The sequence below is a fragment of the Rhopalosiphum maidis genome, chromosome 2 (genome assembly GCF_003676215.2).
Source record: "Rhopalosiphum maidis isolate BTI-1 chromosome 2, ASM367621v3, whole genome shotgun sequence".
In the NCBI taxonomy this organism is placed as follows: Eukaryota; Metazoa; Arthropoda; class Insecta; order Hemiptera; family Aphididae; genus Rhopalosiphum; species Rhopalosiphum maidis.
The window spans coordinates 24,645,083-24,665,980 of NC_040878.1; the positions used below are offsets into that span (position 1 = coordinate 24,645,083).

Here is a 20,898-nt window from a genome sequence, read left to right on the forward strand (position 1 = left end):
TAGTTTAAAAAAAAATCGTTAATTTAGGTAACTTGCTTACTGCATCTTCGGCCTCCTTTAATTTTCGTTTTGTATAACCATTGAGATGAATACTATTTTTCTCAGACATTTTCAAATTTCAATAGTTTTTGGCATACACTAGTAATGAACAGAACTCACAAACTCGACTAAAAACTAATTTAATAATTTAACATCTCTACGACAGTCGACGGATTACTAACAACTAATGTACCGATTGTACTAATGATGCGAAACTGACCAACAAAGTGTATGTAACGATAAACTGTAGACTGAAAGGTTAACTATCTACATAAGCAATAATATCATAAAATTTCACAGTGCCTTTTAAATAATTAAATATCAAAGGAGCCCGGGCTGCAGTCTCCCTAGCCCCCCTCTAAGTTGGACTCTGTGGGTATGACGTCCTCTTAATATGGATAACACAAATTATAATGATTTTATATTATTATAAGAGGACACCATTACCCGTATGTGTAGACTCTATCTCATTAACGTATAGGTATCATAACAAATTTCCGTTCAGCAGAACACATTTTGTGATGTTAACACTGTGATGTCCTCTTAAGTTATAAATATGAAAATATTTTTATTTATAATAAATAATTTATTATACTTTGAACTAATATTAATTATTATGTACCTAAACATCATTATTTGTGTTTGGTTGAATAGTTCCCTATAATTAATTAAATATAACTTAACATTATTTAATTATAGCTAATATATAGGTAATTAAAATCTAAAACAAGCTTACCTCAACGTGACAATGTAACACAAAATCGGTCTACTGGAGTTATTGGTACTCCAATACAATAAAAATGTTCTAAATGTTGTTCAAATTTATATGATAGTTTGTCGTAACTTCTAACGAACATCCAATAATTAAAAAATTGTCTTTGTGCTCTCGGACATCAAATAATAACATTGAGGTAAATGCACATTGCACAAGTCTTTTTGCACAATTTTTTTCAACTATTTGGTCTTTTTAAATAATAATACCGATAAAAAGTGTCACTTTTCATTTTGATTACTTATATTAAATTTTAAATGATAGACATTGACAATAGGTACTGGAGCAAAACCTCAATATTTCCACTCAGCTTTTATTATACATGATCATGTGAATACAAGTCACATTTTCATCAACATACATACGATATGTGAAATGAGCCTTAAATTCATGTCATTATCTAACCATTCAGAAAATTCAAAATTATTTAGTGAACATACTAAGACAATAACTGTGAGGGAAAACGATATATTCAACACTTAACACACATTGTTTACAAATAAACAGGACTATCACTAAAAAATGTCATACATTAATTTATGTATTTATATATATGTATATATAAAAATACATCAGAATACCAAATATCATTCTACTATATCAGACAATAATTAACAATAAATTACATAATTTTCTAATTTTTAAGTTATATAATTTAAATACAATTATCATGTTGTCACATATTTCTTAAGCTTTTTTTTTAATTAACTTGCTGTCCAAAGCAATACTACTAGTTAATTCCCATTTCTGTTAATATAAAAAAAATTTTAAACAAGGAAATAGTTTTTTTAAGACTAAATGTCAAATAACATAAAACTGACATATATTCACACAAGATTAAATAGTTATATTGCACAACCAAAAATGATGAATTGGAATCAGTTGACAAAAACAAAATCCTACAGTATATGTATGTATAAAATTGATAGATAATATCACATGTATTTCCAATAATCCATATTAAACTAATGTTTACAATATTAAAAAATAAAGTAGATACATTTAGAGAATCACTAAGGCAGTATAAATAATTATTGTATTGTCCAATTATTAAACATTTTACATTAAAATTTTAAAGGAAAACTTTTGTATTATTTTTGAAAAAACTAACTAAATAACAATTGTTTTCGGTAATGTACATAAGTTCAACAAATAATAATAAAAAAGGGATACTAAATGTAATAACCAATGAACAACACTTTTATATAAACAATGCACAATAATTATAGTTAACTAAACATTAAAACTGCTCGAGCAGATTAAATAATTAAAGAATACAATAGTCTTGGTATTGTAAATTGAAAATATCTACTAGAAAGTAAAAATATTAATTTAATATTTTACAATTCATTATTATTTACAGAATACAAATGATTAAATAAGTTTAAATTATGTTTTGAATCCAAGTCGTCAGTATCAAAAATTAATTAAACTCACAAACTTAAACATAAGTGTTTTAAAATTAAAAATAATAATAAATACATCACAAGACTGCATACATTCAAGAATTAAAATTTACATAATATCTAAAATTTATTTTATAAATTATAATACTTACAATTTATGAATATATATATATAGTAGATGAATTTAATTTTTAATTCTATAATTGTGTAAGTCTGTTGATACACAAATCACAAACAAAATTTAAAAAATGTTTACAAATTAAGATGCTAAAAGAAAGATTGGCAGTGACTTGTCCTTGGTCAAAGTCTTGTTAACATAAATAATGAGCGTCTGTTATCATAATACCTAATATTTATGTATATAAAAAAAAAATTATAATTCACTTATTTAAGTAAGCAGTCTTATAGATTGTTTAGACGACAAATTGAAAAAAATTTTTTAATTTAATTCACAAAAAAAAATTAATTTTGTACAGTGGTATTTAATAATTGTGCAAACCACATGATCTGTTTTAAAAAAAAGGATTAGTTAAATTAAGATGTATGTCTTAATTTGAATCACTTTAAATTTGTATGGATGTAGTGTAACAACAGACGTCGCGCATCACCATAAATTAACATATAATTACATTTACTATAAAACATTTCTATCAGACATTAATATAATGAATATAACATAAAGGGATTATAGAGAAAGATATATGTTGGCTTAATTTTATATTCAGCTCTTTCTCTATGTATATATATCCTTAAACATAAGTAATATAACAATATAATGAAAAAATATAAAACATTAACTGTATTTTCTATTCGTTGGAACCGTCATCAAGAAGTGCAGCAAATTTATTACTAGTCTAAAAAAATAAAAGGCAAATTATAATATTTATAATAATGAAAACTATAATTAGTAATGGAGACCATAGAATATTTTGTAGTAGATAATGAACTATATTGTGTTAAACAATAGAATTTGTCGATTCTGTACAACCCTGCCATAGTGGAATAAAGTTCATACCTAGGTTGTACAGGAATGCACAGAAATAATGTTTATTTTCAGGTGCAGACAAAAGAACATAATATTATTATGTACATAGAGTTTTAAGTTTTTATAATTGATGTTAAGACTTAATAATGATTTGTACAACATTCAAAACAATTTGTTTAATTTTATAATTAATAGTATTATTATGATGTAGCCGGAAGTCTTGAAATACCACTATATCCATGTGTTGTCCGTGTCTTTCAAACATTAATATACACAACGGGTCTTAGATCTTAGTAAAGTTTATCTGTAGATAATATACACTTATCAAATTTATAGAGAATATAAATTAAGCTTAAGCAAAAAACTTTTCATGTTTATATTTAAATAATATTAACATTAATTAAAATATTTAAAAAAAAATGCAAGCAGTTTAAATTAGTGATTGCCATTTAATTACACATGTTTCTATCTGAAATGGGATTAAGGCCCGTACAATTAAAATACATGAACATACCAGTGGCGGAGATCCAGGGGGAGCAATCATCCCACCTTTTCACTAAAAAAAAATATAGTTTGAAGTCTCTGATTTTAGTTTTTGACGTAATTATATTTCAAGGTAACAAAATTATAGTGATATATTTTTAGATTTTGAACGAAGTGATGAATGTATTGATTCTACAAAGGTGTGTTTTTTTTTATTTTTGTGTCCGTCATCAAGTAAAAATTTTTCAGGGAAAACCCTAAAAAAATAACGAAATTTTTTTTATGCATAACCACTTTTCGATTTTGCTGTAACTCAAAAACGAATCATTGTAATAAATACTTGAAATTTTCACCAAATGTTTATATTAGTGTTATCTAATCACGATTATATTTTCAAAATATTTTTTTTATTCTGTACGAGACTGTGGAAAGCAACATAGAAATGTACCTAAATAAATACTTTATCAAAATTAGTTTATGCCCTTTAAAAATCGCGCCCCCCCTGTTATCTTGATCTGGATCCGCCGCTATTACATACTACCCGTACTATGACATTACCCAACATTAACCATGATGTTACCTTACATTACATTTATTAATTTTCTGTTGAAATATTACATTTTTTGTTTTTTAGAAACACAAAATTTAAGTCATATAATAATGTCTAAATAAATAAATCTAGACAATTTTAGAAGAAAATATGAAAAATAATAATTAAAATAACCAATAAAAATTTACTTCATAGATAATAAGTATTAAACACGAGTGTATTGGTAAAAATATCAGTGTATAAAAACTTGGATTTTAATATATTTTATTTGTACATGTACCCGGGGTTGTATGTACATGTATACTCAAAAAAACAATGTATAACCAACCACTAGGGATGGGCATGAAAACCAAGTATCCAAATCTAAATTTAAATCAAATTCTTATCTGTAATTATTCGGTTTTATGGATTTACTTTTTATGTGACTTACAATTATTTTATAATGTATGGTGAAATTAATAAACATGGTACACCTATGTTTGAAATTTATGTTGTAGAATTAAATTTATTAGAATATAAAAAAAAGTCATTGATTAGAAAAATTGAGTTGAATAATCCACAAAATTCAGATTTCCTAAATCTGGATTTAACAAATCCAAATAATTCAGATTTTTTAAATCCAGATATGCTCATTACTACCAACCACCACTCCTAGCTTAAATTTTCTTTCATAAATTCAATAATGAGTAAATTTACTTTAATATTAACTATAATAAAAACCGGTAGAATAAATTTGTTAAGTATGTTGACAGAGACAACACATGCGGGGTATGGCATTTCCACAATAACATACTCAACAAATAATAATCAATTGTATTTTAAAACTATTATGGGTAAAGTAAAATAATACTTATTTAAATTTTTTGAACATATTTTTAGATTAATTTTAATAAGAAACAAATTTTATTTTTGAAATATCACCGATTGTTATATGGTTGGATTTTATTCTACCCAAAACTCGCATTGCTCAGCACTAAAAATTGTATTAAATGTAAGTACTATTTATACTTACAGATTTCTTTAGCTCCTTAGTTATAACAGGATCTCTGTAAATTAAATAAGTTATTAATAATAAAGTAACTATTAGTTTTAAACTGTCTTAACTTACTTCTTCTTAACTTCTATTTCTGATAATTTTTTAACAACTTTAGGCTTCTTTTTTGATTTATCTAAAAATTAGTCTACATTTTATTCTATTCTTTATTTTATAGTAATATTTAAATATAAACAATTACATTTATCAGAACTATTTTTTCCACATTCAATAAACCCAGAATCATTTGTATCTTCTTCGTTAATGGATTGGTCTTTCACTACATCAGGTTCACTGGATTGGCCGTCAGGGTCAGTTCTAACATCATTTGGGGCTTCTACAACTATAGTTTCAACAATTTCTGACCCATCAGCTGCTCTATCTGGAACATTTTTATCTAAATCTGGGGAAGTTTCTTCTCTAATAGGTTCAGATTCTACTGTATCTAATATCACAGTTTCTTCCAGAGTTTTTTTACGAAGATTTGGTAGAATGTAAACATTTGGTCTCGGTTTTTCATCTTCCACTCTACAAATAAAAATTGTTTAATATAATAAGATTGTATTAAGATACATTTTGATTAATATAAATGCTTTTAGTACATTGTCGGGGTTCCATTGCACACATTTTCTTCGGAAGACAAGGATTCTTTGATTAAAGAATGTTTTTCCCAAGCATTTTCTCGTGGTGGTGGAGCTTCTTCATATCTAGGGTTACGTTCAGGAGAAGCTCTTCGACGGGGTATACGATCATCATCATTTGTTCGACGTGGACTTCTACGCCTCCATGTTTCAATTGCTTTAGGCTTAGTAGGTGGTTTTACTTCCGTTTCTTCTTGACACCTAAGAAAATAAAATATTTATGATAGCTGTTATATAAAAAAGGTTATCCAATAATTTAAATCCAAAATGTATAACATTTCATAGCTGATTTTTACCACTTCTGTTTAGGAAATGTTAAGTCTATTATAACCTTAGTACTAACTTAATGTAATTGAGTGTATTTAAAGAGATGCATTATTTTTTTGAATTTATTGAGCAAATTGGAGGTCAACTATATAGAATTAAATTTAGCTGGTACTATGATTGCTCGTTTAATTTTGGCTGATTGCTCATTCCAAATAATAAAGAACTATTTTTGGTCTATCAAAAATCAGCCTAATTTTAATTTAAACTAAGAAGAATTAAAATAACACTTATTTTCTTTAATAACAACAAAAAAAAATTAACAATAGCTGGTACTATGATCAGTGGCATACTTAGACCTGAACTTGGGGAGGGGTTAACCCTTTTAGTGTGCCACTGACTATGATTGCTCTTTTGGCTAAAATATGCTCAATCCAATAAAATTATACATATTTTTGGTCTGCCAAAAATTAGCCAATCATTGAGAAATATTTTTTAAATGATATTAACAAATTTTTGGTAAGAATAAGGTAGATTTTTAACTTTATAAGATATGTTGTGTACAGTCATATATTTTATACACATCTTATAGTTATAGTTTAGGATGATTTGTTCATTCAATACTTTTTGTATACATAAGGCAACTTAACTATAGTATTAAAATAACTTTTCAAAATATAAAAAAATTAGGTTGTTGTATTAAATCTAAATAAAATATAGAAAAATATTTATATGATTAATTAATATAATGGTATTTCTAACCCAGGAAAGTGATATTCCTGAATACTGCTCGTAACTAATTGTAAAATTCTTGAGTAATACTTTCTTGGTATTTGAATGCAAATTTTTATATTATTTCTCTTGATTTATATTTATAAATATTAACCTGCAAATCAATTCCCAGATAATATTTGTTCCCATTATAATAGTATAAATATTTTTATTTCAAACAAATATATTCCAGAAAACTACATATTACCAAATAATACAAGAAACTGTTAAATTAAAATGTTTGAGAAACAGATGTTTGGACAGAACAAATTTAGTAATGAATTGAATAGATAGTACATACAATTTTATAACTTCAAAATAATTAAATTTATTGAGCAAATTGGAGGTCAACTAAACAGAATTAAATTTAGCTGGTACTATGAATGCTCATTTAATTTTGGCTGAATGCTCATTCCAAATAATAAAGAACTATTTTTGGTCTATCAAAAATCAGCCTAATTTTAATATTTTTACTAGGAAGGATTAAAATAGAACTTATCTTCTTTCATAATTTGAAAAATTCATTACTACACTTTCTAAAAATATTTCATTCTAAAATTTTACAAAGAATAGGAGAAAATTCGTTAAGCTTCTACAGTTATGTTTATAATATTAAATATGGATGTTCTATATATAAATTCCGAAATTTGTAAATTTTCTTTTTTTACAAGTCAAATAATAAATTTTAGTATAATAAGAGAAAATATTAAAAACATTTAAATAAGTAACTCTTTTATAAAATAACCAGGGGACATAGTCCACTCACTGCGCTCTTCGCTCAAAAAATCTGCCCACCTTTTTAAGTTGAAATTTAATATCTGTAATTTAAAATATTTAAACATAAAATATACTAACTTCAATAAATAAGAGAAAAAAAACACTCTTATTAGAAGTCTAATTTTAACAGGTTTCCAAAAAAAACTTAATTTAATTAATAATAATTTTTTTTCTAATTTGCTATTGTAACATAATAAACTTATTATCCACAAGATATAAAAATAGTTTTTTTATTTTATAAAATAGATAAAATTTTACTTATTATCAGAAGTCTCATTTAAACTGGTTTCTGAGGAAGCACCAGACAATTCTGATTGAGGTTTTGGTTCATTTTTAGCTAAAAGTTTCTCTTCAATTTCTCTTTCTTTAGCTGCTGTGTCTACGGGTTTGGCTGCACCAAATATAGATGGTGCAGCTACATAGCTAGGTGCTTCAGTCTTTGGTGCATTTGGATCAACAGTCTTTGGCTTTAGTATGAGCTTTGGGCGTTCTTGTGGTTGTGAAGTATTTTCTCCAGCTAATAAATTAATATTAAAATGTCATACATTTGTATTAGTACTATTATTAAAAAATATTAATTCTAAAAATAAATAATTACCAATATCAGGCAAATCATCATCTCGTTTAAAACCAAATCCTCTTCTTGATTCTCCAAATGGTTTTCGTCCACCTTCGATGTCATCACGGCGCTCACCAAAAGGTCTTCTTCCACTGTCAGAGTCATCAAAACGACGATCACCAAATGGTCTTCTACCACTATCAGAATCATCTCCTCGACGATCACCAAAAGGTCTTCTTCCACCATCAGAATCATCTCCTCGACGATCACCAAAAGGTCTTCTTCCACCATCAGAATCATCTCCTCTACGATCACCAAAAGGTCTTCTTCCACCATCAAGATCATCACTTCGTCGGTCACTAAAAGGTCTTCTTTCAGAATCATCAAAACGACGATCACTAAATGGTTTACGTGGTACATCGTCATCAATAGTACGTCTGGCACTTCTCCAAGGACCATTATCTCGTTCACTATCATGGTCTTTATCAAAAGCACCACCATCTCGTCGCCTAGTAAATCCTAAATAAAATAACTTATTAGGTTATTGTAATAATAACGAAGGGTTGAAAATTATAAGGGTTAAAATTTATAAAACATGCAAATTAATCATTTATTAACTATAAAAATAGTACACATAGTATACCTATATCAAATAAATATTATATTATGTTATTAAAAATAACTTAATTTATATATTATAGTGATTTACAGTGGAAAACTGTTAGGTTTATAAAATTAATAGATTGTTATTTTTAACTTGCCATCAGCAAAGACTGAATTTTTAGCTTCGTCTGTTTTAAACCTAGAGCTAGGGTTCTCAACAACACTAGGGAGACATGACAAAATTTCAGAGGCGTGAAAATGTTGAAAAAATTTAATTTGGTATTTTTTACACATTTTCTGTGTACTTTTTTTCTTATGCAAATAAATTCATATAATATTATAAAAATTTCATTGGTTATTTTCATACTAATTCAATAAAAAACCTTAAAGTATGTTCTGACGTGTATATATATTATACATACATCAATTTTATAGTAGTAAGGGTCAGGGTGTTAACTCATATAATAGTTTGAAAGGGGGTATGGACCTCAAAAGGTTGAGAACCCCTGCTCTAGATTGTAAAGTATATTATTAAAGAACATTAAGTTCTACAACTTACAAGCTCTACTAATAAAAGCAGTTTATTTACCTCCTCTATCATCGGTAGTTGAAGATCGGTTAGTCGATCGCCAATCACCAGGTTCATCACTAGGAAAATCCATACCCATGCGACTGCCTCTTTGAAAAGCATTTCTAGAATCTTGCATACCACTAGCCAGTTCAACTCGTACACGACGTCCACGAATCTAATTTAAGTTAATTTTTTAATAAAACCTATTTAAGAGACATTTAAATACATCTACAAAATTAAAATAAAATGTAACACCCTGGATTGAAAAATTGATCATAACAATCAACTTTCCACTAAGAATGTATACTACTATACTTCCGTTGACGACCGATATAATTAATTAAATGTATTATATTGGTGCTTTTTTAGAAGATATTTTTCTTCTTTTTATAGTAATAAATACATATTTAAGATAATACACTTTTAAGCTTACCAAATTTTCCATTCCAAGTGCAGTAATTAATTCTTTTCGCTCTTCAAACTCAACATATCCAAATCCTTTATTACGGCCATTGTCATTACGTGGTAATTTAATGTTGTTAATCTATTTTAAACATATAAATAGTCAATTTATTAATAACTTAATGCAATGATAATTAAATAATTTATTAAATACACACTCGGATATAATAAAAAAAATACCCAAGCAACATAATAATAATAATTAGGGAATAAATTTAAATGCAAATTACATTTTTTTCTGATAACAATGCTTTCCAACCACAAACTTCATTTCATACATATCAAAGAATTAAAAATATAACATTTTTTTTTTTTTTTTTTTTAAGTCATTTTTATATAAGAATGGATAAAATTCACTAAAAATTAGGCAGCACCTGATTATACAGTACTTTTATGAAACACAAAGTAAAAATATAACAAATCTATCTAAATAGTATATTTGTATATATTGTTTATTTTTTGGAAATAATTTTCAGAGTAAAAACAAGAAAGAACTAGAGGATGATGAAAATGATACGAATAATACATAACAATAAAAATTTATATAATGAAATAAATTTCTTCAAAAATTAATTAAAAATAATTTTAAGAGCATTATAAAAAAAAAAATTAAATTCTGTTATAAATGTATTCAATTTAATTTTTTAAGGTATTTTTTTTGATTTTAAGAGCATTTAAATCAGTTTCCTAACAATAAATAATATTTGTATCCATTAACAATTTATGATAGCAAAATTCAATATTATTATATAATGATAACCTAAACTAACTAACTGGATCAAACCAATTGATAACAATATTTATTAGTTTTATTGTGATTACTAATACTCATGTTCATTTATCATACAATGAATATCATTATAAATGTAAGTAAATATGGATGTGCTATTAAAATAAACATTATAAACTAAAGGAAACACTAATGAAATTTTTAATATATTTCTTATATATTTTATTCAATATTAATATTAGATTAGAAGATTCAAATAAATAAATATGAGTCATTTAAAAATTAAATTGCATTGTATAACATATTTTTTTTCAATCAATTATTTTTAAAGCTAACCTAATCTTTGGTGGCAACACTTACTCTATTATCCTCTCAAATTTTTGAATTTTAAATTGAATGTTAGTAGAGAAGCTCATCAGTTGACTATCATGGTTACTACTATTGTTTTAGTCAACATTAAAATTAGTTAGGGCCGGTCGAAGCAAGTCTGGGAAGGTAGGCACTTGCCAGGAATGCAAAATTGACGTTTTTCTTGTAATTTTTGAATTACGAGTTTAAAAATCAAAGCCAAAATATTTTAATATATTACGTTCAAATTTTTTTTTGATGAAATTCATTTTATTGATCAACAAGGATAACTGGTACAAAATAATATCATAAAGCAATAAAATAATATTGCTTCATGATATTATTTATTAATGCAATAATTATGTTTATTGTCCACATTTATATATGTATTATAAGCCACAAAGAATATCAATGCATTTCCCATAGCCAACAAAAATTAAATAAAAAGATCAAATAATTAAGGATAATATTAAGCAAAATAAATACGATCAACTAATTCATTGATTCAGTCATGTAAAGGATAACAGTTTAAAAAGTATTAAAATGGAAATATTGAATGAGACTGAAATTTTAAGCAAAATTTATAATAGTAATTATTTATATTTAATTGAAGGATAATACACAAAATAATAATTCAAGTAAACTTATCATTAGCAAAAAGACACAGAAAATAATGAACTTTATTTTAGTTACATGATCCTAGCTGTTGATTGACTATGACATTTAGAATCAAAGATTTAATGGTGCAAATAGGTACCTATTTTATGGATCAAAATAACTATTTTTCTGCAAAAATTATCAGATATTTTGACGGTAAATGGTTTTATAAGACTAAAAATAAAGAAAGTTTGAATGGCTACTATAAAGTACACAAAAAATGCGATTTTAAATTTCACATATCTTCGTTTTACAAATAATGACATCAGTGTTGATAGGCTCGGCCCTAAAATTAGCGGAGTAATCAAGATTGTATGGTTAGAAAAAAATTATAAGCTAGTACAAATTAACAGGGAAGCGTTCCAGTATACAAAAAAAAAGCTTACAGAAAAAGTCTGAGAAGTGGAAATGCACTAGAAAAAACTTAAGTTCTTGTATTTGCTGAAAAACTGATGTTAACACTGTTCTTTGATAATCAAGGTGTTGTACATCTAAAATTTTTAAAGTTCAACGACAAACTCCGCTTTCTACTGAAACCCTTAAAAATTTAGAAGACTATTAAAGATTGACAAAAGGATTTTATCATACTTCTTTATTACAATGCAAATCCATATAATACATCAAATGTAACATAGAACCTTTTTGAAAATTCAAATAGGAATTATAGAATCATTCTCAATACAATTATATTACATTAAATTGTCAATGTAATTTTCTTGCATTTAAAATATTAAAGTATAAATTAACATAGAACAAATATCACTTAGGACAACAGTAATAAATTCCAGGCGCAACTGGTGTTAACTAATTGAAAGAGTTTTCCAAGCTGGGCATTTCTAAATTTGTATAGATACATAAAGTGTAAGTACTTGTTTATCAATTAAAAACAGCAATCTCGTGGGAAGTGAATCATGAGAGTAAACCGCACTCACCGTTGTAAAATATAGACTAATAAACTCGTTTAATTTTCATTTTTGAGAAACAATGAAAGTTAACAGCAAGGATTACTCTTGTGTTCACTTCCAGTAGGAATATTGCTTTATGTGAGCTAACACGATATTATTATGGGTAATTCTTAAAAACATTTTTGCCAAAAAAATCTTGGTATTATTTAACCTAGCAAAAGTAAATTACATTATTGATTGATCTCTATAAATCATATCTATAATTATTTCAATTAATAAGTATCAGAATTATTGAATTATATACATATAACATTGGTTCAACTAACACAAACAAGTGAAAGGAACTCCACATGCTAATATTCGCCTTTGATTCATCATGTAAATTTAAGTTATATTATGCAAGTTGAGCATTACAAATCAAATAGATAAATAATGGTAGGACAAAATATTAAAATAATCGAAAAAGTATAACTTATAATTATTTATTATTTCAGTAATGTCTGTAATTTAAAAAAAAACACTGGAAACCATTTTGCTATATTGGTTCACATTGTCACTTTAATGAATCTATTAAATTTAAATTCAAACCATTACATAACATGGAAATTATTTTGACCAGAAATGGCAAATCACTGTGTCAACATCTACTTCTAAGGATATTTTAAAATGTATGTTACTATTAGTAATAAACGGTATATTAATTCATTTATACAGAAAATATTATATATTGATATATTAAGAAACCATTATATCATATGTTATTGTTATTACTTATTAATAAATACTGCCATTGTAAAAATTACTACTTTCAGAAACTTAAGTGATTTGAAGTACTTATTAAACAAAATAGTGGTAACTTGCAGATTTATTCATAAAAATGTAATATATTAAAACTAATAATTAAAATTTGACATTCAGTTGAACTTTATATGTATTACTTTTAGAATCTTATCTGCTATCACCATGAAACTTTATTTAGATAATTATCAAAATTAATTATAACTTAATATTTAAACAAGGTATTTATAAAAAAAATCTTATCTATTTATAATATAAACCTGCATTTGTAACATAAAACATTTTAAATAAACTTAAAATTAATAATATTAACTATTATAACAGAAAGCTATTAAATAGCATATTAATGCAGCATAACTTATACTATCTTTTACTTTGCGACCATTTTAAGCATTTAATAACAGAAAATAGTGTCTAAAGAAAATTTGATTTAGCATAGTTTCTGCAAAATACTTATTGACAGCAATAAGATTATCAACTCTGTGCATGTTATTATTCTTTTTTTTCACAATTATTATGCTGTACTGTATAAATATAGAAAATAAATCAACTATAACAAAGTAGCTTATTAAAAATAATATTTATTCTAAAAAATTGTATTTTACTTTGCGACCATTTATAGCATTATCAGCAATAATATGGTGTCTAAAGAAAAATTAATATAGCACAGTTTCTGCAAATAATTATTGACAACAATAATATCATCAACTCTGTGCAAATCGCCTAATATTTCAAATAAAAATATCCGAGTTACATAATAAAAACTTTTTAACTTTAGATAATACTGATGTATTTAAATATAATTTTTAATTATCAAAACTGTTCAATGATTACAATTTTGTATTATTGAACACTATTAAAAATAAGATTAGTATCTGGCAGCAACAGCAGATTACATTAATGGGTTCCTATAATTGAAAACCTGAATAAAACCGTGCCACTACACATAAATTAGCCACATAGTAAATATCTTATTTTTAATGGAATATATTAATTTAATATATTTATTTTATTAATTAGATCATAGAATATACTATCGGTGTCACCAATTAATATTTTTGAAGGGCCACATTAGAAATCTGAAAAATGTTTGTGGGCCATCAAAACTCTAAGTACATATTATTTACATTATTTAAAAACCAATAATATTTAACAAAACGAACACATAATGTTGTCATAATATGAGTTGTATATTCTTTGTCTGCGGGCCGAATAAAATTTGTTCCATAGGACAGTGTTTCTCAATCGAAAGGTCCAAACGTGTCGTGGGAAGTACTAATATCAAATGCTTAAACCTTATTGACACTATATTTACAAAAATGAATAGGTATTGTTTTAATTTTTTTTTTTATTGTGTGTCACAAGTATGAACATTTTTAATAGTATGTTGCCATTATACAAAGGTTGAGAAACACTGCCATAGGACATAGCAAATAAATATTGTTTTACCGGGAGTATAAAATATTTAAATACTTTTTTTGTCATATACTCAAGACAAATAATTTACCTTGAGTCCTTTAAAATAATTAGAAATATCATCTTCATCAATTTCAAACTGCAAATTCGACATATGAACCAAGAATGGTCCTTCTTGAGGCACGGTGCTTTCATCTATGATAGATTCACATGCTGCTCTTGGAGCCTTAGGAAGGTTCAATGGCTTAGGTTCAAATCCAAAACCAGCAAAACCTACAAAAAAAAAAAAATTGTTTAAAACATGATATAATTTATACAAGTTGTCAGTATTAACAAAAATAGTATTTCCATCTCAGTATCATTATATTATAAATATTTCAAGGTAAAACACAACATATTGATTATGATTAGTGATAATAACTAAAAAAAATTCTAAAGAAATTGTGCCATAAAATGACATCAATAATAAATCTTAAATAAAAAGCCCTCAGGTTTAGAGATTAACAGTCAACAAGAGATTAGTCTGAATTGAGTTATACTAGCATAGCTAGAACCTTGCAAATTGAACTAAAAATGCGAATCACAGGAGGTTCCAACAGTACCCAAAATTATAGTCTCAACCAGTGGCATCTCAGACTTAAAAATCTTAGAACTGGACCAATTTCTGGTTCTCCTGCCCAACTTTGTCAAGAAAGCCCCCGGCTGGAGGGTTGGCGATTTTGTCTCAGACCTTCCCGGGGTTATAAAGTAACAGAGTACTCAGAGTGTGAACCCCTGAAGCAAGATTCTTGTTGACTGATGTTACTCTCGTTAAGAAGCTTAAGCAACTAAATAAACGAGGATAAGCTCTAAAAAATTCATCATAAGGCAAGTTTTGAAACAATAATGTATTTACACATATTAAACTGTACAATAAAGAAAAGAGATGTACCATGTTTTCCATTATGTTCTTTTTCTGCTTCATCTGCCCAGCATGTACCGCTAGCAATTGAAATAACTTCTGTTTCTATTGATATCCACTTCTGCTTTTTATTCTTTTTGCCTATAATAAAATTTCAATAAAAATAACTATTATTTAGGTACCTAATACATTTAACAAAAATAAAATATATACCAGCGTATTATCATTTTTTGTAGTACAAAGACCTACAATGATAGATTAAAAAATCACACACTTCTTCTCCTCACTCATTTTTTTTCAAAAACAAAATAACCCATGTTATGTCCAGCCTAAAACCACCAATAGAGCCCCCAACAATGGCTAATGCTGAATAATATAATTATTATAATTTCTTGATTTAAATAATTATCGAGAATATTATTCTAATAACAACCAGTATAATATACTGGCATAAAATAAGAACTACAATATATTGATAAAAATTAATGAATGTAATATTCTGGATTGACGGATTAACCAGTTATTGGTATAAGACTCGCCTAACAAGTATTTTTGAGAATTACTTACTTTTATTTACTTGATTCATCTAATACTATTTAAACCTTCAATTTACATGTGTCTTATTAATATACTTAAGAAAATATAATAATTTTATAAATATTTCTTGATTAGATATCGACATGCAATGTTATCTATGTTAGCATTATCCGTGTATGCGCGTTGTGCTCAGTAGGTAATATTGACATATTTTTGAATAATGAAAAATGAATAGTAATGATAATACCTATGATTATAAAGTCTTAAAATATTGTAGTTTTTAATTTCTTTAGGGTGAAATATTTATGATTCAGAAAAATTGTAAGAACATTTATGTAAACTAAAATATAAAGAATTTAGTAATAGTTTCAATATTCTATGTTTATTATATAATATTGATGAAAAAACAACGAGGTGAGCTTATTCGATACCAATGACAGGTTAATCAAAACAGACTGATACCTCACTAAAGAAAGTAAAATTTAATTTACTTCCATTTGATGGCGAAAGTGACAATACAAGTACAAATTTGGTGCTTTTAGGAGGATATTAATTTTTAATAATCATAAAACATAGTTTTTAATTATGAAATAAATAGGTAATAAACTACAATATATATATTTTTAAATGAATAGATGTAACATTCCGGATTGATGGATTAATCAAAATGGACTGATCCCTCACTAAAGAAAGTAAAATTTAATTTACTTCCATTTGACGGCCAAAGTGACAATACAAGTACAATTTGGTGCTTTTAGGAAGATATTAGTTATTAATAACCATAAAACAAATAGTTTTTAATTATGAAATAAATAGGAAATAAACTACAATATATATATTTAAATGAATAGATGTAACATTCCGGATTGATGGATTAATCAAAATGGACTGATCCCTCACTAAAGAAAGTAAAATTTAATTTACTTCCATTTGACGGCCAAAGTGACAATACAAGTACAATTTGGTGCTTTTAGGAAGATATTAGTTATTAATAACCATAAAACAAATAGTTTTTAATTATGAAATAAATAGGAAATAAACTGCAATATATATATTTTTAAATGAATAGATGTAACGTTCCGGATTGATGGATTAATCAAAATGGACTGATCCCTCACTAAAGAAAGTAAAATTTAATTTACTTCCATTTGACGGCCAAAGTGACAATACAAGTACAATTTGGTGCTTTTAGGAAGATATTAGTTATTAATAACCATAAAACAAATAGTTTTTAATTATGAAATAAATAGGAAATAAACTGCAGTATATATATTTTTAAATGAATAGATGTAACATTCCGGATTGATGGATTAATCAAAATGGACTGATCCCTCACTAAAGAAAGTAAAATTTAATTTACTTCCATTTGACGGCCAAAGTGACAATACAAGTACAATTTGGTGCTTTTAGGAAGATATTAGTTATTAATAACCATAAAACAAATAGTTTTTAATTATGAAATAAATAGGAAATAAACTAAAATATATATATATATTTTTAAATGAATAGATTTAACATTCCGGATTGATAGATTAATCAAAATAGACTGATCCCTCAGTAAAGAAAGTCAAATTTAATTTACTAGGTAATGTCAAGATAACTAAGATTTTTATAAATTATTTTATTCAATTGGAAATTAAATGTGTAAGTCAAAATAAAAACAAGCACAAAATAGTTAAAATAATATACAAGCTATCGGCCACAGAATAATTTTGGTGATCAGTAAACTAAAAATAATGATCAAGTAAACATATATACATATTATATTAGCTGGCTATATCAATAGGATTTATTGTACAGTACTCAATCAAACAATTAAAAGACACCCTACATACATAGGATGGACAGATAAATAAGAGTAAATAAATATTTAAGTTTGTATTAGTAAGCTATTAAAAAAAAATTCAATCTGATGATCCAAATGCCTGTCATATGTAAACCAAAATTATGTGCATTTTGAATTTTATAATATATAAAAAAAAATATAATTAAAATCAAATTATTTACAATATAAGGAAAATTTGTAAAAAGATTTGACAATGTTAAACGGCAATAAGTAGTAATATAATATATAGTCATACTACATAGAGCATTTAATAAAAAATGTCAATTGAGAATGGTTAAGTTATTTTAATGGGAAATGGCCAATAGACAGTTAGATGAAAAACCAATAAATCCACTAGTTACTTGGTTGTACAAAGCTTAAACTTATTTTCTCTGAATGAGTTTATCTTCACAAGACAAGATACCATAATTGATATCATTATGTAACAATACGTATCGATAGATAAAAAAAGGACTGCCATGACATACGAACGGAAAGGGTAAGGTAGGAGGATTGAGAGGTAACGGTCGCTTCACCCCCACCATTGCAACATCACATTACGCCATGCGACATTGACCGGACACTAAAGAGTGACGGAGCTCTGGGGGGGCAACTCCCTTAGTGACAAGAGTAGACAAATCGAACGTGTTACAAAACGCTTCAAACGTCGGGCGGGCGCGAAATATCTCGATGTATGGCGGATACATCAGGCGATGCGCGCGGAAGCCATTGACCTGTTATCATCGGATGTGTGATAAAACATCGTACGATGCGTGTAAAACACGTGAACGGGATTTCATTGCGGAATCCCGTCGAAACGGTCAATCGATCGATTGAAATAATTCAGAAGGACGGAGCTCTCTATAGTCAGACGGTGGTTCGGAGACCGTACTTGGACAAACGTGGTCACGGCCAATGGCATTAGGGTTAGACATGCGAATCGCGCAATAACCGTGAGCACCTGAACGCGTCAATGCCGCCGCCGACGCCTTTCAATACGACACGTTTACCGAGTGGGCGTTCGTTCAACCGACGGATATTTTGTCATCAATCTCAGTTAAACGCCAGACAAAAAAGACCACATAGGGGAAATACTTACTCGACATGATTGTTGTAACGACCGTGCAGATGACGTTGAATGTAAAGAACGCTGACGACTGGTAGACTCCCAAGTGTGGCTACGCAGACTTTTGCAAACGAAACAAAAACTCGTAATACGTTAAACCGCGTTCGTGCAGCTTTTATTCGTTTTGAACGGCTACGGCACTACACCGTTGATGCCGTGTAAGGAGAAAATGAACGAGGCGGTTGCAGACGTCGGTGTGTTTGTGACGCACGGGCTCAGGGAAACTATCGGAATGGATGCTGGTGGGGATTGCCAGGAGGGGGAGGTACCTGTCCTGCCGAGCGTTGAGCAATGAGAACCCACGGCACCAAATCATTGCTTGCTATGTAAAACGTGTTCACGGAGACCAAAGAGGTTCGACATTTCTTTATAAAACTCTTTGGTCGCAAGACGATGGTTCAAAATAATCATGCAAACATTATAAATTTATAACCATATATACCATGGATACCGCAATTATAACTAACGCTATTTTAGTTTTTTTTTAAATTTTTCATTATCTTTTTTTTTTAGAACATTTAATATAATAATCATGAAAATATATCTATTTTGTCATGATAATGATTATATTTATAATGCATGACATTTATAATGTTCAAATTGAAACTACTTCATAGATTTGATTTTTATTTCGTGTTTCAAGTTATGATATTAGAGTTCGGAACTACAAAAAAAATTTTTGCATTTTCAAGCTATCATAATTTCTATAGAAGAAAAACGAAAATCAGGTTTTAAGTTTTTGACCAATTATGGGAAGATATAAATAACTAATCCGAAGAGCTAGATTTAGGCGAAGTCAAGCTACCTAACTAATGAAAAACTTCAAAACGTTTGATCGAAGAGGGGCAAGAACATTACTTCCTGTCAGCTAAAGAGCATTATAAAACACTAGTTTTTGAATATATTGATATCACATTATCTGTTCTACATAACAGATTTCAAAGTAAAGTAATTGAACATCTCGCAAAAGTAGAAAACTTAAATGGTGAATCTTAAAAAATAAATACATTTATTATAGCTAAATATTATGACTCTGATTTCGATGGGACAAAATTAGAATTAAATCGTAATATTATGTTAGATGTTGCTAAAGTAAAAATATTTAAAATATCAGTGTCAGATGCAATTGATTTTTTGAAAAAAGAGACGCATTTACAAAATTTGGTTCCAAAAGTGGTTAAATTAATAAAAATTATGTTAACCGTACCAGTTTTGTTGGTTACAGCTGAGCATTCCTTTTCTGCGTTGCAAACACGGTTTAATGATGTAGCATCATTAAATATAATAAACATTGAATATTAATATTAATTACAAATTTATAAAGGCAACCAAAATCAGGCAAAATACTTTTTAGATTTATTAGGAAATTTAAGAATATAATATATTGTAAAACTTTTTATTTTAATATTTTTAATTCATTATTATACAAAATAAAAAGAATATTTTTGGTTATTTACATATAATTTTTTTACCATTCATAGTAAAAATATACAAAAAAAAAAAGTCATAAAACGAGTTGACAAGTAATGCTTTGTTGATTTTTTTTTTCACTTTACTTACAAGTTAAATAATTTTAGGATTTTGGGCACCCCATGAAAATTAGAAAACCCATAGGTTAGGTTAGGCACCCATGTATTCAATAAATAATAATATAAGCAAAACTAGTCTTTAAAAAATAGAAGTATCATTGAAAATTATATAGCCTTTCACTCGAGTTTTACTTTGTTTTAACAATTAAA

General features: G+C 27.0%; 1 protein-coding gene across 1 annotated transcript; it reads right to left on the reverse strand.

Annotated features, from left to right (window-relative positions):
• Positions 1–2,348: 2,348 nt before the first annotated feature.
• Positions 2,349–19,384, reverse strand: LOC113551326 (eukaryotic translation initiation factor 4B). The gene is made up of 12 exons (XM_026953505.1): positions 19,133–19,384; positions 15,702–15,812; positions 14,862–15,043; positions 9,888–9,998; positions 9,473–9,629; positions 8,320–8,799; positions 7,980–8,238; positions 5,871–6,110; positions 5,471–5,796; positions 5,344–5,404; positions 5,248–5,281; positions 2,349–3,071 (listed from the first exon to the last, which is right to left on the reverse strand). Exons 1-12 carry the CDS (start codon positions 19,137–19,139, stop codon positions 3,024–3,026), a joined length of 2,016 nt encoding a protein of 671 aa, XP_026809306.1. The 5' UTR covers positions 19,140–19,384; the 3' UTR covers positions 2,349–3,023.
• Positions 19,385–20,898: the final 1,514 nt, after the last annotated feature.

What these genes read in the sequence shown, in the direction of transcription:
- LOC113551326 (XM_026953505.1), bottom strand. An exon ending in AGAACATAATGGAAAACATG is followed by an intron (nt 15,044 to 15,701) that starts GTACATCTCTTT and finishes TTTTTTTTGTAG; the next exon opens with GTTTTGCTGGTTTTGGATTT. An exon ending in TGCAATGGAACCCCGACAAT is followed by an intron (nt 5,797 to 5,870) that starts GTACTAAAAGCA and finishes TTTTATTTGTAG; the next exon opens with AGTGGAAGATGAAAAACCGA.